Source organism: Oncorhynchus tshawytscha, linkage group LG03, assembly GCF_018296145.1.
Source record: "Oncorhynchus tshawytscha isolate Ot180627B linkage group LG03, Otsh_v2.0, whole genome shotgun sequence".
NCBI classification, from domain to species: Eukaryota; Metazoa; Chordata; class Actinopteri; order Salmoniformes; family Salmonidae; genus Oncorhynchus; species Oncorhynchus tshawytscha.
The window spans coordinates 25611102-25636858 of NC_056431.1; the positions used below are offsets into that span (position 1 = coordinate 25611102).

Here is a 25757-nt window from a genome sequence, read left to right on the forward strand (position 1 = left end):
GACTACTTTGTATATAACTTTATGGGTTTATATACACATCATTGAACTTGACTTCTCTATAGGTTTTGCACAGATACAGTATTTTGCTATGGGCTGTTTCTATGGGTAGAGCACAACCAAACATGTTCCCATTCACCAGATAAGAATGCGGCTTTCAAATGATGTTGCATTGCACAACATTCAATAGCGTCAAATTCAAATCCACAAAGCATGGTCAGATCTTGTGTCGGTTTTAAAACTTGTTTTCAGTAGAAAGCCACGCCTATTTTAGACATCGTAGGCACAATCAGCCAATCTCTGTAGGGAAGGCGGTGGCACCAACTTCACTGATTGGCTGGTTTGAAAATAACTGGCCGCATATGCTTTTCGCAATTTAAATCCTTATGTTTTGCTTCGAAAAAGTGAAAGGATAGTCACTTCTAGCGAAACGTTTAAGGTAAGTCATTGCTTGCTAAAAGCTACTTTACTACCTAGCAGATTCATGTGAATCACATACAAATAATCAAAGAGCAAGAACCTTATTTTGTAGTTCTCTTCAAGATAACGTTGTTAAACTAGGTTTAGCCATCCGCAGACTTTAGTTTAGCTAACGTGACTTGTCAGTTTTTCTCAAGTTTGCCGACCAAATCTTAACAATTAATTGTAAATTGCCTACTGAATGATTTTTATTAATTTGATCTGGCTTCAAAAACTAGAACACGTTAACTAAGTTATTTAGCTAGATAGAAAACAACGAATGGCACAGCAGACTCGCTTTTTAACGTAAACTTTTTGTCTTAACTTCTGTCACCTGACATTTAGGCATCTACTGTGTCGTCATGGGATCCAGCGAGAGCAAGGTTGCTGTGGCCTCAACGCCCAAACATGACCCTAGCCATCGCATCAAACACGACCGTCTCTCTCAACTTGTCGACCCACGGTCTCCATCTGTAGCTATTGACCGCACACCTATTCAGGTAACGTTAGATGACAAGGGCCATCATTTTGATTTGAAAATAGTTTATTATTTAAATAGTCTCATGTCATGTGTAATTGTTCTGTTTACTGTATCCGTATTGTATGTCTATTGTGTATAATTCCTGTATAGTGTTTAACTTGCAGCACCATTTCACCAAGTCTAATTCTGGGTACATGTAATTGGCGAATAAAGCCCCACATTTGAGGTGTCAAAGCCTTCCGGTCATACAGGGAAATAGTTCCCTGTTTAGTTAGTTAAAATTATTTTATTTGTCATATGTGCTGCCAACATTACTAGATTGAACACTAAGATTACTAGAGACAATAGGGCAGAGACACTACCAAAAGTATACGTGGATACTTTCTCATCGAACATCTCATTCCAAAATCATGGGCATTACAAAGGTGTTGGTCCTGCTTTGCTGCTTAACAGCCTCTACTCTTCTGGGAAGGCTTTCCACTAGATGTTGGAACATTGCTGCGGGACTTGCTTCCATTCAGCCACGAGCATTAGTGAGGTCCGGCACTGATGTTAGTCGATTTAAGCCTGGCTCGCAGTCGGCATTCCAATTCATACCAATGGGTTTGAGCTCAGGGCTCTGTGAAGGCCAGTCAAGTTCTTCCACACCGATCTCGACAAACCACTTCTGCATGGTCCTCGCTTTGTGCCCTGGGGCAGTTGTATTTATTATACACTTCGCTCAGCCAATCATCAGCCATTTGTGTAAGTGCCGTGCTTGTTGAATGTCCTTCCCTATAAGCGTGCTAAGAGTTTTTTTTATTTTTTTATTTTTTTTTTTTAAACAGTACAATAGCAGGGTATCTGGTCAAAAACTATTTAAAATTGAAGATATGGAAAATAGGAGTGGCAATATCGTCAGCTATTATCCTCAGTAATTTTCCATTGAAGTTGTCAGACCCCGGTGGCTTGTTATTGATAGACAACAATTTTCACCTCTTCCACACTCTATGGAATTCAAAAGTACAATGTTTGTCTTTCATAATTTAGTCAGATATACATGGATGTGTAGTGTCAGTGTTTGTTGCTGGCACTAAGTGCCTAAGTCATGCCTAAGTTTGCTAATCTTGACAATGGGAGAGAAAAAAATCATTAAACTTGGTGGCAATATCAGTGTTTTTTGTGACGAATGAGCCATCTGATTCGATGACTGATGGAGCCGAGTGTGCCTTTTTGCCCAAAGTTTCATGTAATGTGTGCCAGCACTTTTTACTACTTTATTTATTTATTATTATACACTGCTCAAAAAAATAAAGGGAACACTTAAACAACACAATGTAACTCCAAGTCAATCACACTTCTGTGAAATCAAACTGTCCACTTAGGAAGCAACACTGATTGACAATAAATTGCACATGCTGTTGTGCAAATGGAATAGACACCAGGTGGAAATTATAGGCAATTAGCAAGACACCCCCAATAAAGGAGTGGTTCTGCAGGTGGTGACCACTTCTCAGTTCCTATGCTTCCTGGCTGATGTTTTAGTCACTTTTGAATGCTGGCGGTGCTTTCACTCTAGTGGTAGCATGAGACGGAGTCTACAACCCACACAAGTGGCTCAGGTAGTGCAGTTCATCCAGGATGGCACATCAATGCGAGCTGTGGCAAGAAGGTTCTCTGTGTCTGTCAGCGTAGTGTCCAGAGCATGGAGGCGCTACCAGGAGACAGGCCAGTACATCAGGAGACGTGGAGGAGGACGTAGGAAGGCAACAACCCAGCAGCAGGACCGCTACCTCCGCCTTTGCAAGGAGGAGCACTGCCAGAGCCCTGCAAAATGACCTCCAGCAGGCCACAAATGTGAATGTGTCTGCTGAAACGGTCAGAAACAGACTCCATGAGGGTGGTATGAGGGCCCGACGTCCACAGGTGGGGGTTGTGCTTACAGCCCAACACCGTGCAGGACGTTTTTCATTTGCCAGAGAACAACAAGATTGGCAAATTCGCCACTGGCGCCCTGTGCTCTTCACAGATGAAAGCAGGTTCGCCACTGAGCACATGTGACAGACGTGACAGTCTGGAGACACCGCGGAGAACATTCTACTGCCTGCAACATCCTCCAGCATGACCGGTTTGGCGGTGGGTCAGTCATTGTGTGGGGTGGCATTTCTTTGGGGGGCCGCACAGCCCTCCATGTGCTCGCCAGAGGTAGCCTGACTGCCATTAGGTACTTTTTTGTAAATGGGTGCATGCTTCGTCATAAATGTGTCAAGTGCAGCGTCTTTTATTTTTAATTTTTTTACCTTTTATTTAAAAGGCAAGTTAGGTAAGAACATTCTTATTTTCAATGACAGCCTAGTAACAGTAGGTTAACTGCCTTGTTCAGGGGCAAAACAAATTGTATGACATCCACACAATATTAGGCCCAGTGTTTGGAACTTTGGTTTTCCTAGATATGGCTACTATATTGTGATCACTACATCCTATGGATTTGGATACTGCTTTAAAGCAAATTTCTGCAGCATTAGTAAAAATGTGATCATTTGATTTCATTCCTGTGCTGTTTGTAACTACCCTGGCACTGGTTACAGTTTGGTGCATTTTCTTGAGTGGGCAGCTTGATGAAAGCCAGCTAATATTTAAATCACCCAGACAATATACCTCTTTATCACATGCATTTCACACATGTTATCCAGATACTGACTTTTAGCACTTGGGCTATAGCAGCTTCCCACAAGAATGGCCTTTTTGGTGAGGCAGAGGAACCAGAAGCCATATTACTTCAACAGTATTTAACATAAGATCCTATCTAAGCTTTATAGGAATGTGGTTCTGAATATAGACTGCATCGCCCGTATTGGCATTTGTCTTTTCAGTAGATGTTATAACCATGTATTGCTACCACTATCATCAAAGATATTATCTAAATGAGTTTCAAAAAGTCAGAATATGCCTGCCATCTGTTAGCATGTTATTGACTTCATGAACCTTGTTTCTTATGCTTCATATGTTAATATGGCCTATTTTTAGCACTTATGGGATGCTTGATTGTTGTTATTGCTTTACTGGGAAGCTTATCAGAAGTAGACTTGCTCATGGTCTTTATATTGGAGCTGGACACAGTGGACTTCCTACTATGGGACTCCACCTCAGTGCTAACAGTAACTCTGGTGCATAGACCCATGATTACTGCATACAATAGCTGTAGGATCAACAGAGGTATTCAGGGCAGTTAGGGGGACATTTAAGTTACTTACTTTGTCTGTCAAGACCCCTGGGATAATGTACATTTGATGCAGAATTTTGACAACTGTGACACAATGGTAGGGATTAACTGAGCTGGTCTTGGGTCGTTGTCTCAACGCAGACTTGAAATTATGATTTGGATGGGCTCTTCTGCTTCCACGGGCACATCTAATACTAGCATCAGTAATTCTACTTTTGTTGCTATGGACACTGACCGTTGTGAATCTGATTCAGCCGAAGAGCTACTGCCCCCTTACCTGGGAAAGCACCGAACAACAGATGGGGACTTTGGACCATCGAAGAGGTGCAAGTATGATGAGAACTACATTGATTTGGGGTTCACTTCATTTCGATGAAACCTTCACACTTGCGCAGACATTTAGAAACTAACCATGCCAATTAGAAAAATAAGCCACTGGGGTTTTTTTGAGTGAGAATTAAGACAACTTAATGAGCTACCGAGTGGCTAGGACAGACAAGCCTCATACTATTGTGGTGGACTTAATTCTTCCTGCTGCTGTGGATATGACTGGGACAATGCTGGGGGGAAAAGACCAAAAACTATACAGACAATGTCGTCATCAAACAACACCGTTTCACGTCGCATCAGCGACACGGCAGGAGCTGTTCTGAAACAGTTACTGCTTTGCAAACAAGCCAGTGAATTCTATACGTTACAGCTGGATGAGTGAACAGAGGTGGCGGGCCTGGCACAGCCCCTGGTATGTCCGTTATGTTTATGGGGGGTCAAGACATCCTCTTTTTGAAACCAGGACAACAGAGAATATTTTTAAAGTACTGGACAGCTTTCAAATCAAATGAAAATGTATTAGTCACATGTGCCAAATACAACAGGTTTAGCCCTTACAGTGAAATGCTTACTGACGAGCCCCTAACCAACAATGCGGTTTCAAAAAAATACGCATAAGAATAATACAATTTAAAGAGCAGCAGTAAAATAACAATAGCAAGACTATATACAGGGGGGGTACAAATACAGAGTCTATGTGTGGGGGGCACCGGTTAGTTGAGGTAGTATGTACATGTAGGTTGAGTTATTAAAGTGACTATGCATAGATGACAACAGAGTAGCAGTGGTGTAAAGAGGGGGGTGGGGGGAACTGCATATAGTCTTGGGTGGCCATTTGACTAGATGTTCAGGAGTCTTATGACTTGGGGGTGGAAGCTGTTTACACTGAGGAGTGCACCACATCAGTCATTGGCTTCATCAATAAATGCATCGATGACCTCACCCCCACAGTGACCTTACATACATACATACACAAACCAGAAGCCATGGATGACAGGCAGCATCCGCACTAGGCTGGAAAAGGAGCGGGACTCTAACCCAGAAGCTTATAAGAAATCCCGCTATGCCCTCTGACAAACAGGAAAAGTGTCAATACAGGACTAAGATCGAATCGAACTACACCGGCTCTGACGCTCGTCGGATGTGGCAGGGCTTGCAAATCATTAGACATACAAAGGGAAGGACAGCCGAGAGCTGCCCAGTGACACAAGCCTACCAGACGAGCTAAACTACTTGTATGCTCGCATCGAGGCAAGTAACACTAAAACATACATGAGAGCACCAGCTGTTTCCGGAAGACAGATCACGCTCTCCGACAGGCAACGTGAGTAAGACAGGTCAACATGAACTCAAGCTTACGGACAATGTCAAATGTTATATAGCGAACCACCTGAGTGAGCTGGGTGCGCAATTACGCAGGTACTTTCCCGAAACTGGGTTCTTTATCCCTTTCATGCCCTGCCTCAGTCCATTTACCGATATCTGAACAAGGGAGCCTCATCGAAATTGTAAGAAGCGGTTCTGTGAAAATTGAATTTAATCAAAAGCCACTGCCAGATTTTTGGAATGGGCTGCGCTCAGAGTATCCTGCCTTGGCAAGTTGCACTGTTAAGACACTGATGCCCTTTGCAACCACGTACCTATGTGAGAGTGGATTCTCAGCCCTCACTAGCATAAACTAAATACAGGCACAGACTGTTTGTGGACAATGATTTAAGACTGAGGCTCTCCAATACAACCCAACATTGCAGAGTTCTGTGCATCCTTTCAAGCACACCCTTCTCATTAACCTGCAGTGGGTTATTCACAATTTTTGTTAACCAAATAAGGTTTTATGTAAAATGGCTAAAGAGCAAAATTATGTGTTAGTTGTGCCTAGGTCCTATAAGAGCTCTTTGTCACAACACGGCTTGTGGGAAGTGACAAACTCACATTTATTAAACATAAGAAATTTGAGAGTGCGCTGACCCTGGTGCTAGAGGGGGTAGGCAGCTGGAGGTGGAATGTTTGAAGGGGTACGGGACTATAAAACGTTTGGGAACCACTGCTGTAGAGCATCTTCTATCTATAAAAGTGATTCCAACAGAGCTAAAGTAACCCTTTAGCCAGGTGTGTAATGCCAGTAGCCTGCTGAGTCTTTCATGCCTGCTTTTTTAATTTTTTTATCTTTCAGTGCTTGAATCAGTTCATCAATTTTCAGAAGTTCTGAGTTAGCCCTCCAGATGTTGTTTCACCCCACATGGACTATGACAACGTCAGCTCCCGGCATCGGTCGGAAGCAGCCTTGTAATGTCCTGTATTCGTGCTCCAGGATGGGTTTTTGCTCCGGGAACCAAAATGTTTCTTACAATGGAGCTGCCGATGACGACAGCTGGTGCAATGGCTAAGGCGGTCCAGCTGTTCTTTCGCCTCGAGTGGTTTCACAAACCAGCTGTAGTATCCATCATGTATAATGAATGGGCTGGAGTCTCAGGCTGTCTGAGGGTGGTCTCAGGCTGTCTGAGGATCTGAGCCCGAGGTAGACGCCACCGGAGAGGAAGACCAAACAGAGGGCCACGGCGCAGGTATCTCCGGATCCGATCTCTAATCGGAAGCCCCTAGCGACGATGGCGCCAGAACCTCTGGATCCAGGGCAGCGAAGACGTTTCTGCTCTTTGACCGGGCTTAACAGGAAAGGGCCTTCCACAAAGTTGGAAGCACAGAATGTCATTGTATACTGTAGTGTTAAGATTTCTCTTCGCTGGAACTAAGGGGCCTAGCCTGAACTGTGAAAAACAGCCCCAGACCATTATTCGTCCTTCCTCAAACTTTACAGTTGACACTATGCATTGGGGCCGGTAACGTTCTCCTGGCATCTGCCAAACCCAGATTTGTAAGTCGGACTGCCAGATAGTATCAGTGGAATCATATTTTACCGTGTGTGTAATGCGTGTCTGTTTGGCCCAGTCAAACGTTTGGACACACCTACTCATTCCATGGTTTTTCTCTATTTTTACTATTGTACATTGTAGAATCGTGAAGCCATAACTTTGAAATAACACATGGAATCATGTAATGACCAAAAAAGTGTTAAACAAATCAATATTTTTTTTATATTTGAGATTCTTCAAAGTAGCCACCCTTTGCCTTGACAGCTTTGCCCGTGCATACATTGTTTAAGAAGAATGTATTACTCCATTTCAGGTGGGTGGAATTGTCTCCTGTGTCCCAGTTGTGGTGGAGAGTGACTGCTCCATTCTAGCCAGCGACCCTCGGTCACCCTCAGTCAGTGTCACCCGCACCCCAATGAAGGACTCAATGAGAGGTAACTATCTTAACCAAGTGGCAAAGATACCCAGTCAAGCACTGGAAGAAGGCCTAGGGTTGATTTGGGTTTGGTTAGAATTATTTAATTTATTTTAACAGGGAGTCCTGCTGAGACAAACTCTCTTTCACAGATAATCCCTAAATACATCAGAATATCACCAACCGGGGTCGACAGAACGACGGGGATGGCATTCAGTTTCTTTGACTGTAGAAACGGCATTAAGGCGTTTGCATTTGGATACTAGTTTCCATTTGTTCCAGACCTCGGCTAGGTGACGTGAACGTCTGTCTGTGCCTCGCATACGCCCTTTAAAAACAAATCTTCGCTTGAAAAACGAGACTGTTAATACTGTTTGTCCCTTTTGAGATACCATAACTAGTATAAACTTCCTTAATAGTCAGAATTAATCTTAAGAACTCAAATTTGTAATAAATGTTGACATTTTTGCCGAGGATCTTGAGTCGCGCAATTTTACGTCTAACTAAGATGTTTGGAGTAGTATTTCCCAAGTAAAATGAAAAGCTGGATTGAATGGGCTCGCTGGTCGGATATGTAGTTTGGCCACCCCCTAACGTAGCAGGCCTGAAACTAGCCCCCCCCCCCACATTGATGCTCTCTTCTGCACTGTTCAACCAATCCAGTAAATGTGGAGGAGTTAAGATGGAGTGTTGCCTTTTTAATGTCCAAAGTGGAAGTCTCCTTCCATTTCCCCTGAATTGGAACATTGTCGTTGGGGACTCAGCAGGGGCTACCCCTGACCTTAACTGTAGATGCAGCATTGCCCTTTTAGTACATTTTCAAAAAGCTTTTTGTCAAAGTTATTTTTTTAAACTTTTTGTTTTTTTGTTCCTCCAGTGACAGTTGGTTCCTTTGCCCGTCGCCTTGGCATGCTCCTCCACGGTGACTCTGTAGAAATAGTTGCCCCTGTGCCCTTTAACAAGTTTCCCAACCTCAACGTGGAGGAGGAGGCGGCAGTGGTGGAGGGAGAGAGAGGTTCCAGTGAGCCTGTTCTCTCTCCTCAGCCATCACAGGTCTCAGGTGACATGATCCAGCCCTCTCCCAAGAGCGTGACTAGTCATGTGCTTCTCACCCAGAGCCCCTTCGTTCTCGTGGGGGAGGCCCAGATAGTCAAAGCTGATTTCACTTTGGAGGAAGCCGACGAGGCCAAAGAGTCTTCACTACACAAGCGCCTGAGTATGAGCTTGATCACCTGCCACGATGGTGTCGCCCCATCGCCGGCCTTCGCTGAGGTGCACTACGACAGTCCTGCGTCTCCTCTCCCTGAAAACACTGCTGCTGAACTCCACAAGGACGAACCTGACCACGCGTATGCTCTTCCCTCAGTCACCTCTGACCCCGCACAACCTCTGACCCCCATGGCTGAACCATCCATCCCCACCGTTACAGACTTCACTGAAGTCACTGTTGCTACGGAGATGCCTAAAGTGGAGGTGAAAGTAGAGGAGCCAGTGATGCCCGTCACACAAGAGTCGCCTGTTGTACCATCCACCACAACCACTGGCTCCAGCGTAAGCCAACAGCAGCCCCAAGCCACTGGGATTCGCTGCCCCACCTTCGACACCAAGAGCCCCAGTCAAGTGGTGTTCAAGCCCCAGTGGCTAGGGAAGGGCTTCGGGGCCACAGGGGTGAGGGCCAGAGGGAGAGGAGGCAAGTGGGGTTCGTCCTCTTCACCACTCTCCGTCCAGGTTGGAAACAAGAATGCAGCCAATGAGAACAAGGGGCAGTCGGTCAAACCGAAGCAGAGAGGTACGTGGGTTTTTAATTTTTCGCAAAATTCCCTGTGATTTTTTTTTTTAATGTATTTTTTTATATATTTTTTTAAAATTACGCTTTCTTTCCTCTCCCATGTGGCAGACAAGGCACTCATGGCTGAAGGTCGCTCCCCTCTGCAGATGCTCAAGGAGACCAACTCCCCCCGGGAGCAAGCTACACAGGTATATAGATGGTGTACACTAGGGCTGTAACAGTCATGGTATTTCAGAAGATGGTTATTGGTCACCCATTCAAGTCAATAATGGCATAATGGTTGGACTGGTGGCCATTGTGAGGTCGTCACTATCTGGGCAAGCGGTAAAGCTGAAAAACCTGTCTTCAAAAATGTCTATTTTTTTAAACCCAACTTTAAGACAAAAAGCTACATTTTCTTTCTCATACATTTTGACTTTGCCACTGGCCCAACTAGTGGGAACCTCATTGCGAGTGTACCCAACAATATGTGCTGTGATTTGTTGATTCAACGCAACTGACATAACAAAAAATACATTCAATTAAATGTTGATGTCTGTTAACATTAATTTGAATGATCATTCTACATTACCATGGAAATTATTGCATCACACTACCAGGCAGCCATTGTGCATGTACCAATGGGTTTACCAGTGAAATTGCAAGCCCATTCCATGTGTGCTTCAAGACCTTGCTGAAAATAGCAGTTTCATCACGATGTAAAGAGTCCATGTTACTGCGGAAACTGACTCAACTGTACGACTGCCCGGCAGTCATCTCATTCGTTCATGTCTGCACACACTAAAGCCTAAGGAACAGGATTGATCTATTTGGTGGGTCAGAGGAAAAGGAACAATCACAACAGCTTTTAAACCTGTGGTCTAACTGAAAGGTTCGGTCTCTCTCTTCCCTCCCTGCCCAGCAGATGAAGCTGAAGATGGCCACCCCAGACAGACAGAGGCTGGGTCAGATGGACCGGAGAGTCCTGACTGTGTCTGTGGACAAGGAGAACAGATAGATGGACGTTGCAGAAGAACATGCACAAACACTAATTGGCCAGTGTACAGAATCTTGCCATTTTTCTATATCCCTCTTAAAACAAGCCTTTTTAAAGTGTTCAGCTATTCTTTTCAACTGGCTTTTTCAAACTGCTAACAAATTATAATTTGTGTACGTTGCTTTGGAAGTGTCATCTATGATTTTTCTGACTGTTTCTTTTCATTTATTTAAAATGTCCATATCAGTGTTTTTGCTATCCAGTCCTTTATGTAAATAAATTTACTTTAAATCTTAATCTGCTTTTTTATGCTCCTAACTGGAATACACCTTTTATGGGGGGCTCATCAATAAGCTTGACATGTTTTTATTAGTCTTAAGGTGCTAAGTAAAGCCATACCTTAAGTGTAAGAAAAGTGCCGTATGAATTTACTATATACACAGTGTTCTGGTGGTAAAGATAGGCTGTCCAAATTGTCAAGTGTGTGTGTGTGATGCGATTTGAAAAGAAATAGTCACCTCACATTGAGTTATTGTGCTGTACAGAGTTGCTATGTTTTGCTCGCACGACAGTGGTAAACCAAACCACGTGTGTAGCCATTACTGTCACTTCGATATACACAGCCAGGTAAGGTTTAAACTCCTCCAGTCCTCTATGACAAATGTGAAATATTGTGGTCTTGTGCATTTGCCTCTTTTCTGTCAGTGAACCATACGATCTATATCTTCCCGTCTGTCCAGCCAACAGTTTCACTGAGATCGCTTATGCCTTTTTGTGACTAGCCATCGGGAAGTAGGCCAAAAGATTAGACCCCAACTCGTGGTAAACTTATCCTTTTAAACACGTACGTATGTAAACTTTCAGACACACACACACACTCGTGTAGAAATCTGCAGGCTAAACCATTTTATTCTGTGACCATAAAAATAGAAAAAACTTAACTCAACAAGGGAATTCTAACCAACACACGAACATCAGCTTTCAAACGAATCGATGCTTACATATTGATCCCCTGACAAGCAGTTTAACTCGCCTCATATAAAAGCATGTCACGTCCTAGTTATTGTAAACCTACACAGTCTTATCAGTGGTCAATTATTTTGTGGTCGTATCCGGTTATTTCATCCAAATCTCTACCGTTTCCATTTGGCAACTGCTCTTATGACATAGGACATATAACGCTAGAATTCAGTTTGAACCTTGACATAAAATCAATCATTCATTGATGCAACGATCATGTTTTTCTACAAAAGTCCCCCCCTGCCTAACTCAAGTTTAGAGTCGGAAGTAGGAAGAGACGACAGACTCTCGTCACAATTCTTCTCTCAAATTGAATAAGACTTGGCACAATAAAAATAAATAACCTTTCACCCATGGCTTGCTAGTCTCCCCCCACATCCCTCTACCAGGTTTTCATGATATTCTTCCTCTATTCCCCTCTCCTTAGTCTGTCGTTCTGTCTGTCCTCTAGACTAGAGGACTGGCTCAGTTCCATATCTTCAGGAAGCTGTCCCAGGATCCTGTGCAGCATGCCATTCCGTCCGAGGATACTCCGATGCAGCTCACCCTGTTGTCATGACCAGCCAGCACTCCTGAGCCATGAAGAGAATTATGTCAGTGTAGAATGTATGCAAATATTACGTTTGCCTACATTGCATCCACATTTTCTCTCCCCCTATTTCTCCCTTTGTCCCACTCGCATGCTCCTCTCTCCTCTCACCATCCCCTCTACTTACCCACACTGTCTCCCTCTTTTTGCCTCCAGCCCCTCTAGTCACCCCCACTCAACCACACTATATCCCTTTCTCTCTCTCCCGTACTCACCCACTCTCTCGGCTTTAAGCATGTCCCAGATGTTGACGTTGAAGTCATCATATCCGGCCAGTAAAAGGCGGCCGGAGAGGGACGGGGCGAGGGAGGTCACCCCACACATGATGCCCGAGTCCTGGTAGGTGATGAGCTCCTGGTCTGCTCTCAGGTCATACAGCTTACAAGTGGCATCGTCTGAGCCCGTTATAACCGCATTACCATTGGGGAAGAACTGGACATAGTGGAGAGGTCAGAGGTTGGAGGTCAGAGCAGTGGTCTCTCTAACTATGGTTCTGGAGAGCTACAGAGTGGGTGTAAGCTTTTGTTCACCTCATTAAATTAATCAACTGTTTGAGCAACCAGTTGCATCAAATACATTTTTTGAATACTGTATGTTTTGATAAGTGTTTTTTTTTTAAAGCTTAAATTTGTAAAAACTTGGAAGTCTTTGTCTGTCCATGTGAACTGCCAGGTGCAGTGTATCAGAATACTAAACTATTAATAAAAAATGAATAAATGCTGGGGGTCCTCTGTCCTCACCCCGATGGCGTTGATGTCACTCTCGTGGCCGCTGAACGTCTGTCTGCAGCTGGCTTCCCTGATGTCCCACAGTTTGGCCGTGAAGTCACACGCCCCCGAGATGAACATCTTGAAGTCGGGGGACACGGCCAGGGACATGCAGTCACCCAAGTGGCCCGCAAAGATGGTCTTCTCTGTCCCTGTCTCAATGTCCCATAGAACACTATAAAGTTTGGACAGAGGGAGGGAATAGGAGGAGAGGATGGATATAGAGGTGGGCAAAGAAGACCGCAGGGACATGGTCAAAGAAGAAGAGGGTTGCGATGGAAGGGCGAAAGAAGGCAGAATGTTTAGGGCACCATTGCAGAAAAGTAATAGATAAGACTATGTGTATCAAATGAAGGGTACAGTATAAGCCATAGAATTAGAATGATACGGTAGCATTAAACAGATTGGACTGATCTCTGGTCAGTCGTTGTAACCCCTTATTAAACACCAGACTCATAGAGACTCCATCTCCATGACCTTACCAGGTGCAGTCGCCAGAGCTGGTGATGATCTCACTGTCGCTAAGGAAACGACAGCAGGACAGGTAACCTGGGCAATAAGAGAGAACATCAGAGCCATACAACACAAGTATGTGAGATTGCTGTATTGGATAGACTATATAAATACTACCTTGTATGTTCTTACGTTGACTTTGATCAAAATGGCTCATCGTTAAACACGTTGCCAGTAATGCTGTCTTAATGAATGCAAATAGTGGGCTAAGTGTCGAGTGTGGTACCTGTGTGTGCGGCCAGCTCCCGCATGACCTTGACATTGCCGTCCTTGCCCTTGAGGTTGTAGATGGAGCACATGTTGTCGAGACCGCCACACGCCACCATGTTCCCTGAGGGCGCGTAGGCACACGTCATCACCCACGACGACTTCAGAGGGATGGCGCTCACCTGAGTAGAGAAGGACAGTGATTCCTCACGTGGACCAGTGTGTGTATGTGTACGTGCCTGTGTGTCACACCGTATTTGCCAATGTGAGCACTTATATGAGCACTTTATATTACAGTATATTGTCATTATATGCCGTATTCATGCAAAAAACACTGTCCCATGACCAAAACTCCCCAGACTGTAAACCCAGACACAGTCTGCCATACCTTGTTGGTGGTCAAGGTGTCCCATACTATCAGCTTTCCATCTTGAGAGGCACTGACACACAACCTGGTAGAGGGAACAAGACCGGTGTAGAGAGAGACAGACAGAGAGACAGAAACAGAGAAAGAGAGAGACAGACAGAGAAAGAGAGAGACCGAGTACAGTAAAAGATCCAAGGACCTGCAGCAGCTCCAGATAAATAGACAGACAGACCGATAACAGATACAGAGACTATTTTGTCCCAATGGCAGACTGTCTTTAAAAGCCATGACATGGTAATTGACTAATGCTACTGCACTTTTTCCCTATTGCCAGGTGTTTCCAGCACAAATGATGATGGGGAGGTCGATGCTGGTGATGATGATGCTGGTGATGATAATGATGACGCTGGTGATGATATTGTGTGCTATGTAGTTATGTCTAGCCACTGTGGAGGAGTATGTGTGACTATGTTGTCTGTTAAGTGTTCACAGTTGCCAAATGAGTTCCCCATGGAGGGACAATAAAGTTGTATTGGATTGTATTGTGTTAGACCTAGAGAGGCATTGTTACAGAACCTTTTCAGCCCAACACTGGTTCAGTTAGTATAAGCTATCTTTAGACCCGCCAAATGTAGGATACCCCAAGCGTTGTAAACCCAGGAAAAGCTAATAAGCGTACTAACTTGCTACAACTGAGAAAGAGAAGAGATGAGATGAAATGAGAATATAGGGAGAGGTAATGAGAAGGAGAGAGGACAAAATGAAAGAAGAAAAGGGGGGTTAGTGCACATTCAAGTTACAGTATCAGCAATAATTGATTGATTCAGGGATAGTGTCGGTTTAAAGTGTTGCCAGACTGTCAGTCAAGTGTTTCCTGGTTCCACTAATTCGTCCAATTAAATCAAGCTATGGGATTGCAACGCCAATCCAATTAACCAATAAACACAGAGCACTATGTGACGCCAGTTTTAAATCATAGCAGTATTTGTCACAGCAAGCTGTGTGAATGAATGGATGAACAGATAAATATATACACTGCTCAAAAAAATAAATGGAACACTTAAACAACACAATGTAACTCCAAGTCAATCACACTTCTGTGAAATCAAACTGTCCACTTAGGAAGCAACACTGATTGACAATACATTTCACATGCTGTTGTGCAAATGGAATAGACAACAGGTAAAAATTGTAGGCAATTAGCAAGACACCCCCAATAAAGGAGTGGTTCTGCAGGTGGTGACCACAGACCACTTCTCAGTTCCTATGCTTCCTGGCTGATGTTTTGGTCACTTTTGAATGCTGGCGATGCTTTCACTCTAGTGGTAGCATGAGACGGAGTCTACAACCCACACAAGTGGCTCAGGTAGTGCAGCTCATCCAGGATGGCACACCAATGCAAGCTGTGGCAAGAAGGGTTGCTGGGTCCGTCAGCGTAGTGTCCAGAGCATGGAGGCGCTACCAGGAGACAGGCCAGTACATCAGGAGACGTGGAGGAGGCCGTAGGAGTGGCAGGACCACTACCTCCGCCTTTGTGCAAGGAGGAGCACTGCCAGATACCTGCAAAATGACCTCCAGCAAGCCACAAATGTGAATGTGTCTGCTGAAACGGTCAGAAACAGACTCCATGAGGGTGGTATGAGGGCCTGACGTCCACAGGTGGGGGTTGTGCTTACAGCCCAACACCGTGCAGGACGTTTGGCATTTGCCAGAGAACACCAAGATTAGCAAATTCGCCACTGTGCTCTTCACAGATGAAAGCAGGTTCACACTGAGCACATGTGACAGACGTGACAGTCTGGAGACGCCGTGGAGGACGTTCTGCTGCCTGCAACATCTTCCAGCATGACCGGTTTGGCGGTGGGTCAGTCATGGTGTGGGGTGGCATTTCTTTGGGGGGGGCGCACAGCCCTCCATGTGCTCGCCAGAGGTAGCCTGACTGCCATTAGGTACCGAGATGAGATCTTCAGACCCCTTGTGAGACCATATGCTGGTGCGGTTGGCCCTGGGTTCCTCCTAATGCAAGACCTCATGTGGCTGGAGTGTGTCAGCAGTTCCTGCAAGAGGAAGGCATTGATGCTATGGACTGGCCCGCCCGTTCCAACAGACCTGAATCCAATTGAGCACATCTGGGACATCATGTCTCGCTCCATCCACCAACGCCACGTTGCACCACAGACTGTCCAGGAGTTGGCGGATGCTTTTGTCCAGGTCTGGGAGGAGATCCCTCAGGAGACCATCCGCCACCAAATCAGCAGCATGCCCAGGCATTGTAGGGAGGTCATACAGGCACGTGGAGGCCACACACACTACTGAGCCTAATTTTGACTTGTTTTAAGGGCATTACATCAAAGTTGGATCAGTCTGTAGTGTGGTTTTCCACTTTAATTTTGAGTGTGACTCCAAATCCAGACCTCCATGGGTTAATAAATTTGATTTCCATTGATTTTGTTGTCAGCACATTCAACTATGTAAAGAAAAAAGTATTTAAAGAAGAATATTTCATTCATTCAGATCTAGGATGTGTTATTTTAGTGTTCCCTTTATTTTTTTGAGCATAATGAGTTAATGATAGAACTAACATAAATGATTGAATGAATACTTGAACGACTCAACAAGCAATTCTCAGGAAAAGAGTGCAGGCTAGAAGTCTGTGAAGGGTCATTGTCTACTTTGAGCTTGCGTGCGTGTGGGCGTTGTGCGTGCGTGCGCCTGTGTGTACGTATGTGTGCCTGTTTGTATGTGTGTGTGTGCTCTTGTGTATGGTGTATGTGTGTTTACTTGGTGTCAGTGCCCCAGTGCATGGCATAGATCTTGGCCAGGTGACCCCTCAGCGTCTTCCTGGTCTTCAGCTGGACACGTCCCACAAGCGTCGTCCCGGCAACCGCCTCCTGCAGGGTGGTGTCCTGCACTACCTTTCGGGCCTCCTGTAGAGGGATGGTTGTGTATGGTCAAGTTATGGTTATAATAACTATGGTCCACTTAACTATGGCTAAAACCACTGTGATAACGATTGTAATTTTCAAGGTGTGCTTATTGCTGCTGCAACCTGGTCTCAGAAGAAAACGTATCACATATGACTAAACTGCTGTTTACACCTACTCCTGCCTTTGGATGAACAGAGCGGTCAGTGGGGATGTATGGTCATAACTGTTGTCATAGATATGACTATGACTGTGGTGTTATGAACACCTATACACCTTAGAGGATCAGAACAGTTAGGATTTTATATTATTGTATTAGGATCTCTTTTAGCCCAAGGGTTAGTTTTCCAAGAGTTCTTAAAGAAATGTAAAATAAAAACATAGAAATGAGAAGAACAACAAAAGCTAAAATAAAAGGACAAAAACATAAAGTTTCACATTCCTATTACCTAGACATATGATGAGTAACACCCCTCCCCCCTCCTTCCCCCCACCCGCACACTTCATGTCCACATATGGATTTAAATACAACATAACATATTACAAGAACTTCTTAGACCCACTCTCATTCGTAAAATGTATTGAACGACTCATTTCTTGAAACAACTCGGTTTTTGTCAAGAAGTTCAAGGACTTCACTGGCCTGAGGTGAAATATCTTTTTCCCAGTTGTAATGTGGGTTTTGGTGGTCGATTCTTGTTCAGTTTATGGTTGATGATCATGGTAAAATGTTCAGCAAATAGTAAAGTACTAACATATGAGAGGAACACAGGCAGGCGTTATATTCACACTAGTGATCGATTATTGCCTAGCAGTTAGAAAGGAGACCTAGCATCCGGAGGGCTGCCAGTTTGAATCCTGGGTCTGACCGGGGGGAAAAAATGGGCGGGAAGTGAGCTGGCAAATAGAGTGTTGCTGCTATCAAATCCTTGAGTTGACCAATAATGTGATCTTCATCTGAATTATTGATTGATAACTGACAGTGATCTGATCTTTGAGGTTGTCCGCCTCCTTTCGCAGCTCCTCCATTTCGCCCATGGCAACGGTTGGTAGGCGTCGTCACCGATGGAGACAGGAAGTGAAATCAGGTGAGCAGATGTAATCCTGGGGGAGAGAGGGGAAAAACATGAACATTGTATTTTATCACTTCCTTATCCATTCTTCTCACTGTAATGTCAATGTCTGTTACCTGTGTACAACACAACACATTACATATTTATGCGTGTTACCAGCTTATTAGATCCAGGTCTACCCACTCTTTTCTTTGTTGTTTAGCTACTGTTTTGCAATTCAAAACCTCCCTCAACTACTTTGCAAAGGCCTCACAAACACAGGCACACACACACACACACACAAATACCCATACACTCACAAACCCACACCCATAGTCAAACAAGCTCACTTGCACAGATATGCATGTACACGCACGTACATACAATCGTGCAACTATATGAGCTAGTTAATATAACACATACTGCATATACACGGACACACTTTCCCATCCTGATTGTAAACTCAAACCTGTGTGCTGTGTCATCTTAATGCCAACACTTTTCTTGTTTGATATCTCTCCTCGTGCTTATCCGAGCTAAACAAACACCGTATTTACTCTGCACTTTTCTATCTCAATTTACTTTTAGTGCCATAGACTTTGAAAGCTTTCCAATCTTACGTCAGCCCAGAAAGCATTTATACTTTCGTGATTCCAGTGATGTCACATCACAGCGCTCTAATGACGCAATTAATCCTCTCGACTGAATCAATGAGGACTGAATCGTTTTTTCAATGACCAAAATATTCCCAGGTTAGGCCTACTTTACAGTAAAGACAGAAAAGTAGCCATCGACTATCTCAAGTATCTCTGTCACATTATCAAATTAGGAACTTTATAACTGGCAATGGCATCAGACTATTTTCTATGAAATCAGATGATAACCTTTACTTTAAAACACTCTAAAAACATGATTATCACTTAACATAGCATTTCATGTGACATCCACACATCTAATAACATATTTGCATAATATATGTGACAGATTCAATTATTTGGATCTCACTCCATCTTACCTCGACAACTACCAGGAGAAGAAAACCCTATATCCCTGGCTTTGATCGTGTTCCTTTGCTGCAATCTCTCGCTCTCTCTATTTGTCTAAAGTGTCTCTGTCAAATCTCATTCCCAAATTAATTTGCCTCTCATTTGTGTGAGGAGAAAGGGAGAGGGAGAGAGAAGAGGCCGTGGCTCAGAGAAAGATATTCACTTTCTGTTGTTCCTTGCTGTTCCTATCTGTCTAGCACTGTAGGATACATGCTTGTGTGAAAACACTGTAAATCATACGTCTAAATATAGAAATGCCTGAAACAATTAACCCTAAGGCGATTGCATCCATCTCAAGTTAGCTGCGCACATAGGTGTCCTGCTCCTTCACCTAAAGGGAGTAGTATCCACAACGGTCACCTTATCTAGCCTTCATCTGATTTAGGCCATATATTTGGTTCTCTGAGAAAATTACGTTTATAAATAGTCCTAACCCAATAAAACGGGACCGTTTTTTTAAAGTGTTTCAACTGTGCTATTGCCCTTTTGCCATCCTGTCCCTGAGACCCCGGCCTGCCATTGTTGCATGTGATTAAATGGCTCCTAGAGGTTGTCACAGAGTGGAGTGCATTAACATAGAGGGAGGGGGTGAGAGAGAGAGAGAGACGTAGGGGGGGGGGTAGGGAGGGGGAGAGAGAGAGAGGTAGGGAGGGGGAGAGAGAGAGAAAGAGAGAAGGGGGTGGGGCTGTGTGTAGAGGCGATGCAGGAGAGAGTGAGTTTAAATCCCAGTGGCTGAGATTTTAAAGGAAGCCTTTTGATTCAAATCTGCTCTCATCCGATTACTGACTGCTCTTTGCATCTGGATAAGAGGTGGAGAGAGGGAGGGGCGTGATGGAGAGATGAGAGAGGGAGGGGGAAACTAGTGGTGGCGGATGAGAGGGAGGAAGAAGGGAGAGAATGGGGTGGTTAAAATCTAAGATAGGGTGAGATGGCTGATTTCTGTATGAAATGGGCAATGAACTTGAACTTGAGCTAGTGATTGTAGGAATGTGTAAGTCAGATCTTGTTTTCTCGCTGTAAATGTTTCCCCTTTTCACTATTGACACACCATTAGTATTGTGTCACATACTATTAGGCAGATTGAAAAAAATGTTAAAGGTGACCGGTGGCCAAACCTTTAGCACTAAAAACAGACCTTTCTCAGAACGGGACTGAAGAACTGTTTCCAATTTGTAGCAAGACACTTTAGTTTTGATTTGAACGACGATGCCTTGAACTGTGTTTCAGTGCTATGAAAGGGTCTAACACAAAGTACCACGTTTCAGCACCTATGCCAACTAGACACCCACAACGCCAGTGATACCGCCGGCAGAGAATCAAATGTATTCCAAAATGGATGTATCAGAGGAAACAATGTGCAATGCTCTTAAGAAAAACAACACTTAAACAAATGATATGATCAATCAAATGGACTGCGTTTAGACAGGCAGCCCGATTCGGATTTTGTTTTCCCACTAATTGACCAATCACATCAGCTCTGGAAAAAAAAAAGATCTGAAGTGAAAAGATCTGATGTGATTGGTCAAGACCAATTAGTGGAAAAAAAGATGAGAATTGGGCTGCATGTGTAAACTGTCTGTCAATGGGGGAAAAAATCCACTTAGAAGCTAACAATGAATGTTATCCTTTAAGATGATCTGTAAACGGAGTAGCACATTAGTAGTGCAATAGCAATATTACATGCATTATAATATAGAAAGCATATGTAAATCCTTGTCATGATAAAAATGTTAAACATTCAATGAAACATATCCAATCCAAGTTAGCGTCGTTTTTCCATGTGATCTCCAAGGAATCGACCATGCTTCCATTCTTCTTCAATTCAATTCCTTACCATGTTGTCGAGAGAAAAAATGGATTCATAGATTTTACAGTATCGATAAACTGTTTTGTCGCCATTAAACGGCACCCTCGTCGTAGTGCTATCAAAGGAAATTGATACTTATCCCACAGACCCCACTCACTTTGATTATATGAGAAAATCAGGACACACACTCAATCCAGAACTAAAAGTACTTCTACACTCCCCCAAACTCATCTAGCAGCAGCAGGTAGCCTAGCGGGTAGTCCTTTCCTGCAGTCAATTACCAAAAGTGCCCTCTTTGGCCTCATGGCTGGAATATTACTAATATTTTTCATGATTGCATCATTAATAAAGATGTCAAAAAACCTGGTGACGATCCAGTGTTTCTATGTCAAACAATGCTGTTATGTTTCGGTCTTCTGGGATGTATATAAAGTGTAATATTGGGATGCAAACTCGAAATGTAATACTTATTAACTCTATATCTGACATGGTACAGATTTCTTGTTTTTAAAAAAAAAACATGTGTATGAGGTGTATACTTTTGTTTCAAAGTAGATTTGTTTAAGACTACCAAGAAACACTCTGGGTGACCCTGATTTAGCCCACTGCAGTAAAAGGTTAAGAGCATTGGTCCAGTAACCGAAAGGTCACTGGTTTTAATCCCCAAGCCGAATGGGTAAAAAAATATGTTGATGTGCCCTTGAGCAAGGCACTTACCCAAATTGCTCCTGTAAGTCGCTCTGGATAAGTGTCTGCTAAATGACAAAAATTGTACAAATCTGTTACAACCAAGAGCTCCATATACAGCGCTACTGTGACCAGAGGGTTACACATCTATTCACATATCCAATCAAAAACTACAAACAAAGAAAACAACAATTGAGGTGTAAAATACAAATGTATGGCTGCCTACTCACCAAATCAGGATGTTCTCCAGTGGGTTTCTTAACCTGTTCTCACTTTTCAGGGTCCCTCCGTTTGGTTGTCATATGTTTACCCCTCTTCTGTTACTAGATGTTTTTTATTCAGTTTTCCTGTCCCACACAGAATGGATATTCCACTCTCTCGCCCTTTCTCTCTCTCTCACACTCTCTCTCCTGTGAGGAACAGATGAGGATTGGAGCAGATGAAGAGAGATCAGGGATGAGGGGATAAATCCAGCGATGGAAAGAGAGAGGGTGGGCTTGGGGGGGGTTGGGGCGTGAGAGAGGGAGACAGAGAAAGAAAAGAGAGTGAGAAAGAGAGAAACAGAGGAAGAAACAGAGAGAGAGTGGGATATATAGTGGGAGAGATAGGGAATGTGTGTGTGTGAGAGAGAGAGAGAGAGAGAGAGAGAGAGATAGGGAATGTGTGTGAGAGAGAGAGAGAGATAGGGAATCTGTTTGAGAGAGAGAGAGAGAGAGATAGGGAATCTGTTTGAGAGAGAGAGAGAGATAGGGAATGTGTGTGAGAGAGAGAGAGAGAGAGATAGAATGTGTGTGAGAGAGAGAGAGAGAAGAGATAGCGAATGTGTGTGAGAGAGAGAGAGATAGCGAATGTGTGTGAGAGAGAGAGAGAGATAGGGAATGTGTGTGTGAGAGAGATAGGGAATGTGTGTGTGTGTGAGAGATAGGGAATGTGTGTGTGTGTGTGTGAGAGAGAGAGAGAGAGAGAGAGAGAGATAGCGAATGTGTGTGAGAGAGAGAGAGAGATAGCGAATGTGTGTGAGAGAGAGAGAGAATGTGTGTGTGTGTGTGTGTGAGAGATAGGGAATGTGTGAGAGATAGGGAATGTGTGTGTGTGTGTGTGTGAGAGATAGGGAATGTGTGTGTGTGTGTGTGAGATAGGGAATGTGTGTGTGTGTGTGTGTGTGAGATAGGGAATGTGTGTGTGTGTGTGTGTGAGAGATAGGGAATGTGTGTGTGTGTGTGTGTGAGATAGGGAATGTGTGTGTGTGTGTGAGAGATAGGGAATGTGTGTGTGTGTGTGAGAGATAGGGAAGAGAGAGAGAGAGAGAGAGAGAGAGAGAGAGAGAGGAGAGAGAGGCAAGCATAGCACACCAAACAAGGTGGGCAATCGTGTCATGGGGTCAAAAGACAGGAACCGGTCCTGCATTAATAAAAAACATTTTTTTTAAATGCACTCCTGGACATGGCTTTTTATGGTGTGGTGTGAAGCCTGTGACTGGCAGGGGGCTTCAGTGTTTTGTAAACTTGAGAAAAGTCTAATTTTAGAAAAGCCAGCAGCACAGACAGAGACAGAGAGATGGGGACCAGATGAGGGGACATTGGTGACACATCGCAGGCCAGGGGAGAGAAGTTACTCTAGTACACCTGCATGTATGAACCTCTAAGGCCAGCACCTCGACCTGCCTAACTATGACCTGATGAAGATACACATTTGCTACAAAGCCACATGGGTAAGAATAGAGTAGATTTGATTGTCCTCTGAGAAGGTCATTCTCTTTCACAGGCTCGTACCACGGTTCATAGGTGTGGTCCATAATACTGTATTTACGGCACTTTTATATGTGGCACTTTTCATGGTCTCAATGAGCTACATTATACTGTTCAAAAATATGCAACCGAAAAGGCAACTTGCTAAAAGTGAGACACAGTAAAAAGGAGACGGACAGAAAGAGTGTTGAGGAGGGAGGGAGGGAGAGAGAGAGCGAGAGAACAAACAAACACAGCGAGTAAGGAGACAGGCAGAGCAAAAAAGAGACAGAAGTTTCATTACATTGCCCTTTGACTTTCTGAACTTATCTTCACATGTATAGTTAGTATTAACCCAATGCTTCCACTCTCTCTCGCATGGTCAAATAGCAACAGGACTCATTTGAGCGAACAGACACTCAACCTTTTTCTGACAGCGCTGACGCTGGATTCAGGAGAGAGACAGAGTGAATGTGAGAGAGAGAGTTGGAGAGCAAGAGGTGCTGCGGGGCATTTGAGAGAACCAGCGTGGGGCCGAGAATTGTAATCTATTAAGCTTTGTGTGGTCGTCTCTATTGGTCTCGCACATTCAGCTAAGCTACACGCTCCAGCAGTGAGCCTGCAGAGCAGCTTTTGGCTGCAGTAGGGATGTGACAGCCAGTACAGAGCACTGAGCCTTCTGTTGCTCTGTGATGCTATACAGCGTAATTATAACACTACGGCCATTAGCAGCCCACTGTCCCTCTCTCCAAGTCTTAAACAAAAGGAAAGGGGAGGAGGGGATTAAATGTAAAATCACACAGCCAGAGGAATCAGCCACCGACAAACAGCCTGGGAAGACACTGAAGTGATAGCCGATCTAATACTAGACTACCCTGTCTGGGTCAGTCGTTGAGCTGCTTGTATGCCGGTCTTTATTTGTCACCTGTGACCAATGTGCTTCTATAGTGTGATGGCAGTAACCAACATTGGTGTGACAGGATCACTTGACTTGGCAGTATATAGTATCAAAAAGGGTTGAATCAAACCGGCCTTACAGTAGCTAATGTCTGCTTAAATCTTAATAGGACATACTGAAAAGGATATACGGATATGGACATGCCTCATTTCGTCTGGGCATGGACGTTACAAGGTGTCGAAAGCGTTCCACAAGGATGCTGGCCCATGTTGACTCCAATGCTTCCCGCAGTTTTGTCAAGTTGTCTGGATGTCCTCCTGGTGGGCCATTCTTGATACACACCGGAAAACTGTTGAGCGTGAAAACACCCACCACCGTTGCAGTTCTTGACACAAACTGGTGCGCCTTGCACCTACTACCTTCCCCACGTTCAAAGGCACTTCAATGTTTCGTCTTGCCCACTCACCCTCTGATTGGCACACACACACACACACAATCCAAAGTCTTAGGTGTCAAGGCTTAAAAAAAAACGTATTTAACCCGTCTCCTCCCCTTCGTCTACACTGACTGAAGTGTATTTAGCAAGCGACATTTCACCTGGATTCACCTGGTCAGTCTATGTCATGGAAAGAGGAGGTGTTCCTAATGTTTTGTACACCTAGGTGTATGTTACATGGATGTGTGTCCTTTCCTCAATTAGAGGAACCACCGTAGAAATAGAATGAGAACAGTCCTATATCTGTGGAAAACACCATCACATCAAACCATAAAGAAAATGATTCAACACATTCAAGTGTTGTGTTCCTTTGCGCATTTAAATGATACGGTGGTGATGCTTTTACTATCTGGCCCATGACTCCTTTTACGTTATATTTTATATCAATTTGTTTTGGGGGATTGATTACTAATCGTGTGATATTCAACAGATGAAGTACAGCCGATATACAGCACATCACTTGTATACACATGTAGACACATCATTTGACGCTAGAAAGTGGGGTGACAGTGTGACGATGCTTTGAGATGCGTGATGTAGATGTACGCCTGCTTAAACACAGATTAACGGGGCCTTTTTGGGAATGCACCGGCTGGAGAGGGTAGGCTACGGGATGGAAGCGGTTAAAACCAGGAGTCCATTAACGGGCCAGTCGACCCAATTCTGCAGCACCCGCGGATTATCACACGGGGGGGGTGAGAGAGTTAATATGGGTCGTAAACAGTGCTTGACTGGCCGTGACTCAGTAATGCGAGGAGAGGGAGATATAAATGGGGGTGTTTAAATGGGAGAGAAAATGGGAGTGAGTGAGTGTGTCAGACTGGATGTAAATTATGAAATGAATTCTAGTTGGATTATGATTCCATATTCTAAATGGGAGAGATTTCCTAAACTTCATAAACAAATGCACTCATTTATGAGGGATTAACGGTAATCTCTCTTTCTATCCTTCCCCCCTTCTGCATACCTCTCTCTCCGTCTCTCCCCACGAAGCATCAGTTTTTTTGTGCATTGCAGAGCTTTGTCTATCTCCCCCTCCCTCTTTGTCTTTCCCTTTCTATGTCAGCGTTTCTGTACTGCACGTCTAGTCCCTAAGCAGGTGTGACATCTCTTTCTCCTTATGTGTCTACCTCTCTCC

At 44.1% G+C, this 25757-nt stretch overlaps 2 protein-coding genes across 6 annotated transcripts; one reads left to right on the plus strand and one right to left on the minus strand.

Moving 5' to 3' along the window:
* The first annotated feature begins 324 nt into the window (after positions 1-324).
* Positions 325-10816, plus strand: LOC112246573 (cell division cycle-associated protein 3-like). 3 transcript variants are annotated; one of them, XM_024414976.2, is made up of 6 exons: positions 325-436; positions 802-956; positions 7653-7773; positions 8632-9543; positions 9652-9731; positions 10445-10816. In XM_024414976.2, exons 2-6 carry the CDS (start codon positions 819-821, stop codon positions 10538-10540), a joined length of 1347 nt encoding a protein of 448 aa, XP_024270744.1. In that variant the 5' UTR covers positions 325-436; positions 802-818; the 3' UTR covers positions 10541-10816. The 3 variants fall into 3 exon arrangements, with proteins under 3 accessions (XP_024270744.1, XP_024270746.1, XP_024270745.1); XM_024414978.2 differs by having other exon boundaries at positions 10448-10816; XM_024414977.2 differs by lacking the exon at positions 325-436 and adding an exon at positions 618-642.
* Positions 10817-11402: 586 nt separating this feature from the next.
* On the minus strand, positions 11403-22029 carry LOC112246596 (guanine nucleotide-binding protein G(I)/G(S)/G(T) subunit beta-3-like). 3 transcript variants are annotated; one of them, XM_024415020.2, is made up of 10 exons: positions 21729-22029; positions 17888-18010; positions 16764-16909; positions 14666-14674; positions 14004-14067; positions 13635-13797; positions 13378-13444; positions 12869-13070; positions 12344-12560; positions 11403-12111 (listed from the first exon to the last, which is right to left on the minus strand). In XM_024415020.2, exons 2-10 carry the CDS (start codon positions 17942-17944, stop codon positions 12005-12007), a joined length of 1032 nt encoding a protein of 343 aa, XP_024270788.1. In that variant the 5' UTR covers positions 17945-18010; positions 21729-22029; the 3' UTR covers positions 11403-12004. The 3 variants fall into 3 exon arrangements, with proteins under 3 accessions (XP_024270788.1, XP_024270789.1, XP_024270791.1); XM_024415021.2 differs by lacking the exon at positions 21729-22029 and adding an exon at positions 18974-20483; XM_024415023.2 differs by lacking the exon at positions 14666-14674.
* Positions 22030-25757: the final 3728 nt, after the last annotated feature.

Bases quoted from the DNA above. Each gene is read 5' to 3' on its own strand.
- LOC112246573 (XM_024414976.2), top strand. From the start codon at position 819: ATGGGATCCAGCGAGAGCAAGGTTGCTGTGGCCTCAACGCCCAAACAT. The intron at 957-7,652 runs GTAACGTTAGAT...ACTCCATTTCAG, and splicing joins TTGACCGCACACCTATTCAG to GTGGGTGGAATTGTCTCCTG. The intron at 9,732-10,444 runs GTATATAGATGG...CTCCCTGCCCAG, and splicing joins CCCGGGAGCAAGCTACACAG to CAGATGAAGCTGAAGATGGC.
- LOC112246596 (XM_024415020.2), bottom strand. From the start codon at position 17,944: ATGGGCGAAATGGAGGAGCTGCGAAAGGAGGCGGACAACCTCAAAGAT. The intron at 13,798-14,003 runs GTATGGCAGACT...TTCTCTACTCAG, and splicing joins ACACCTTGACCACCAACAAG to GTGAGCGCCATCCCTCTGAA. The intron at 13,445-13,634 runs GTACCACACTCG...CTTATTGCCCAG, and splicing joins GGAGCTGGCCGCACACACAG to GTTACCTGTCCTGCTGTCGT.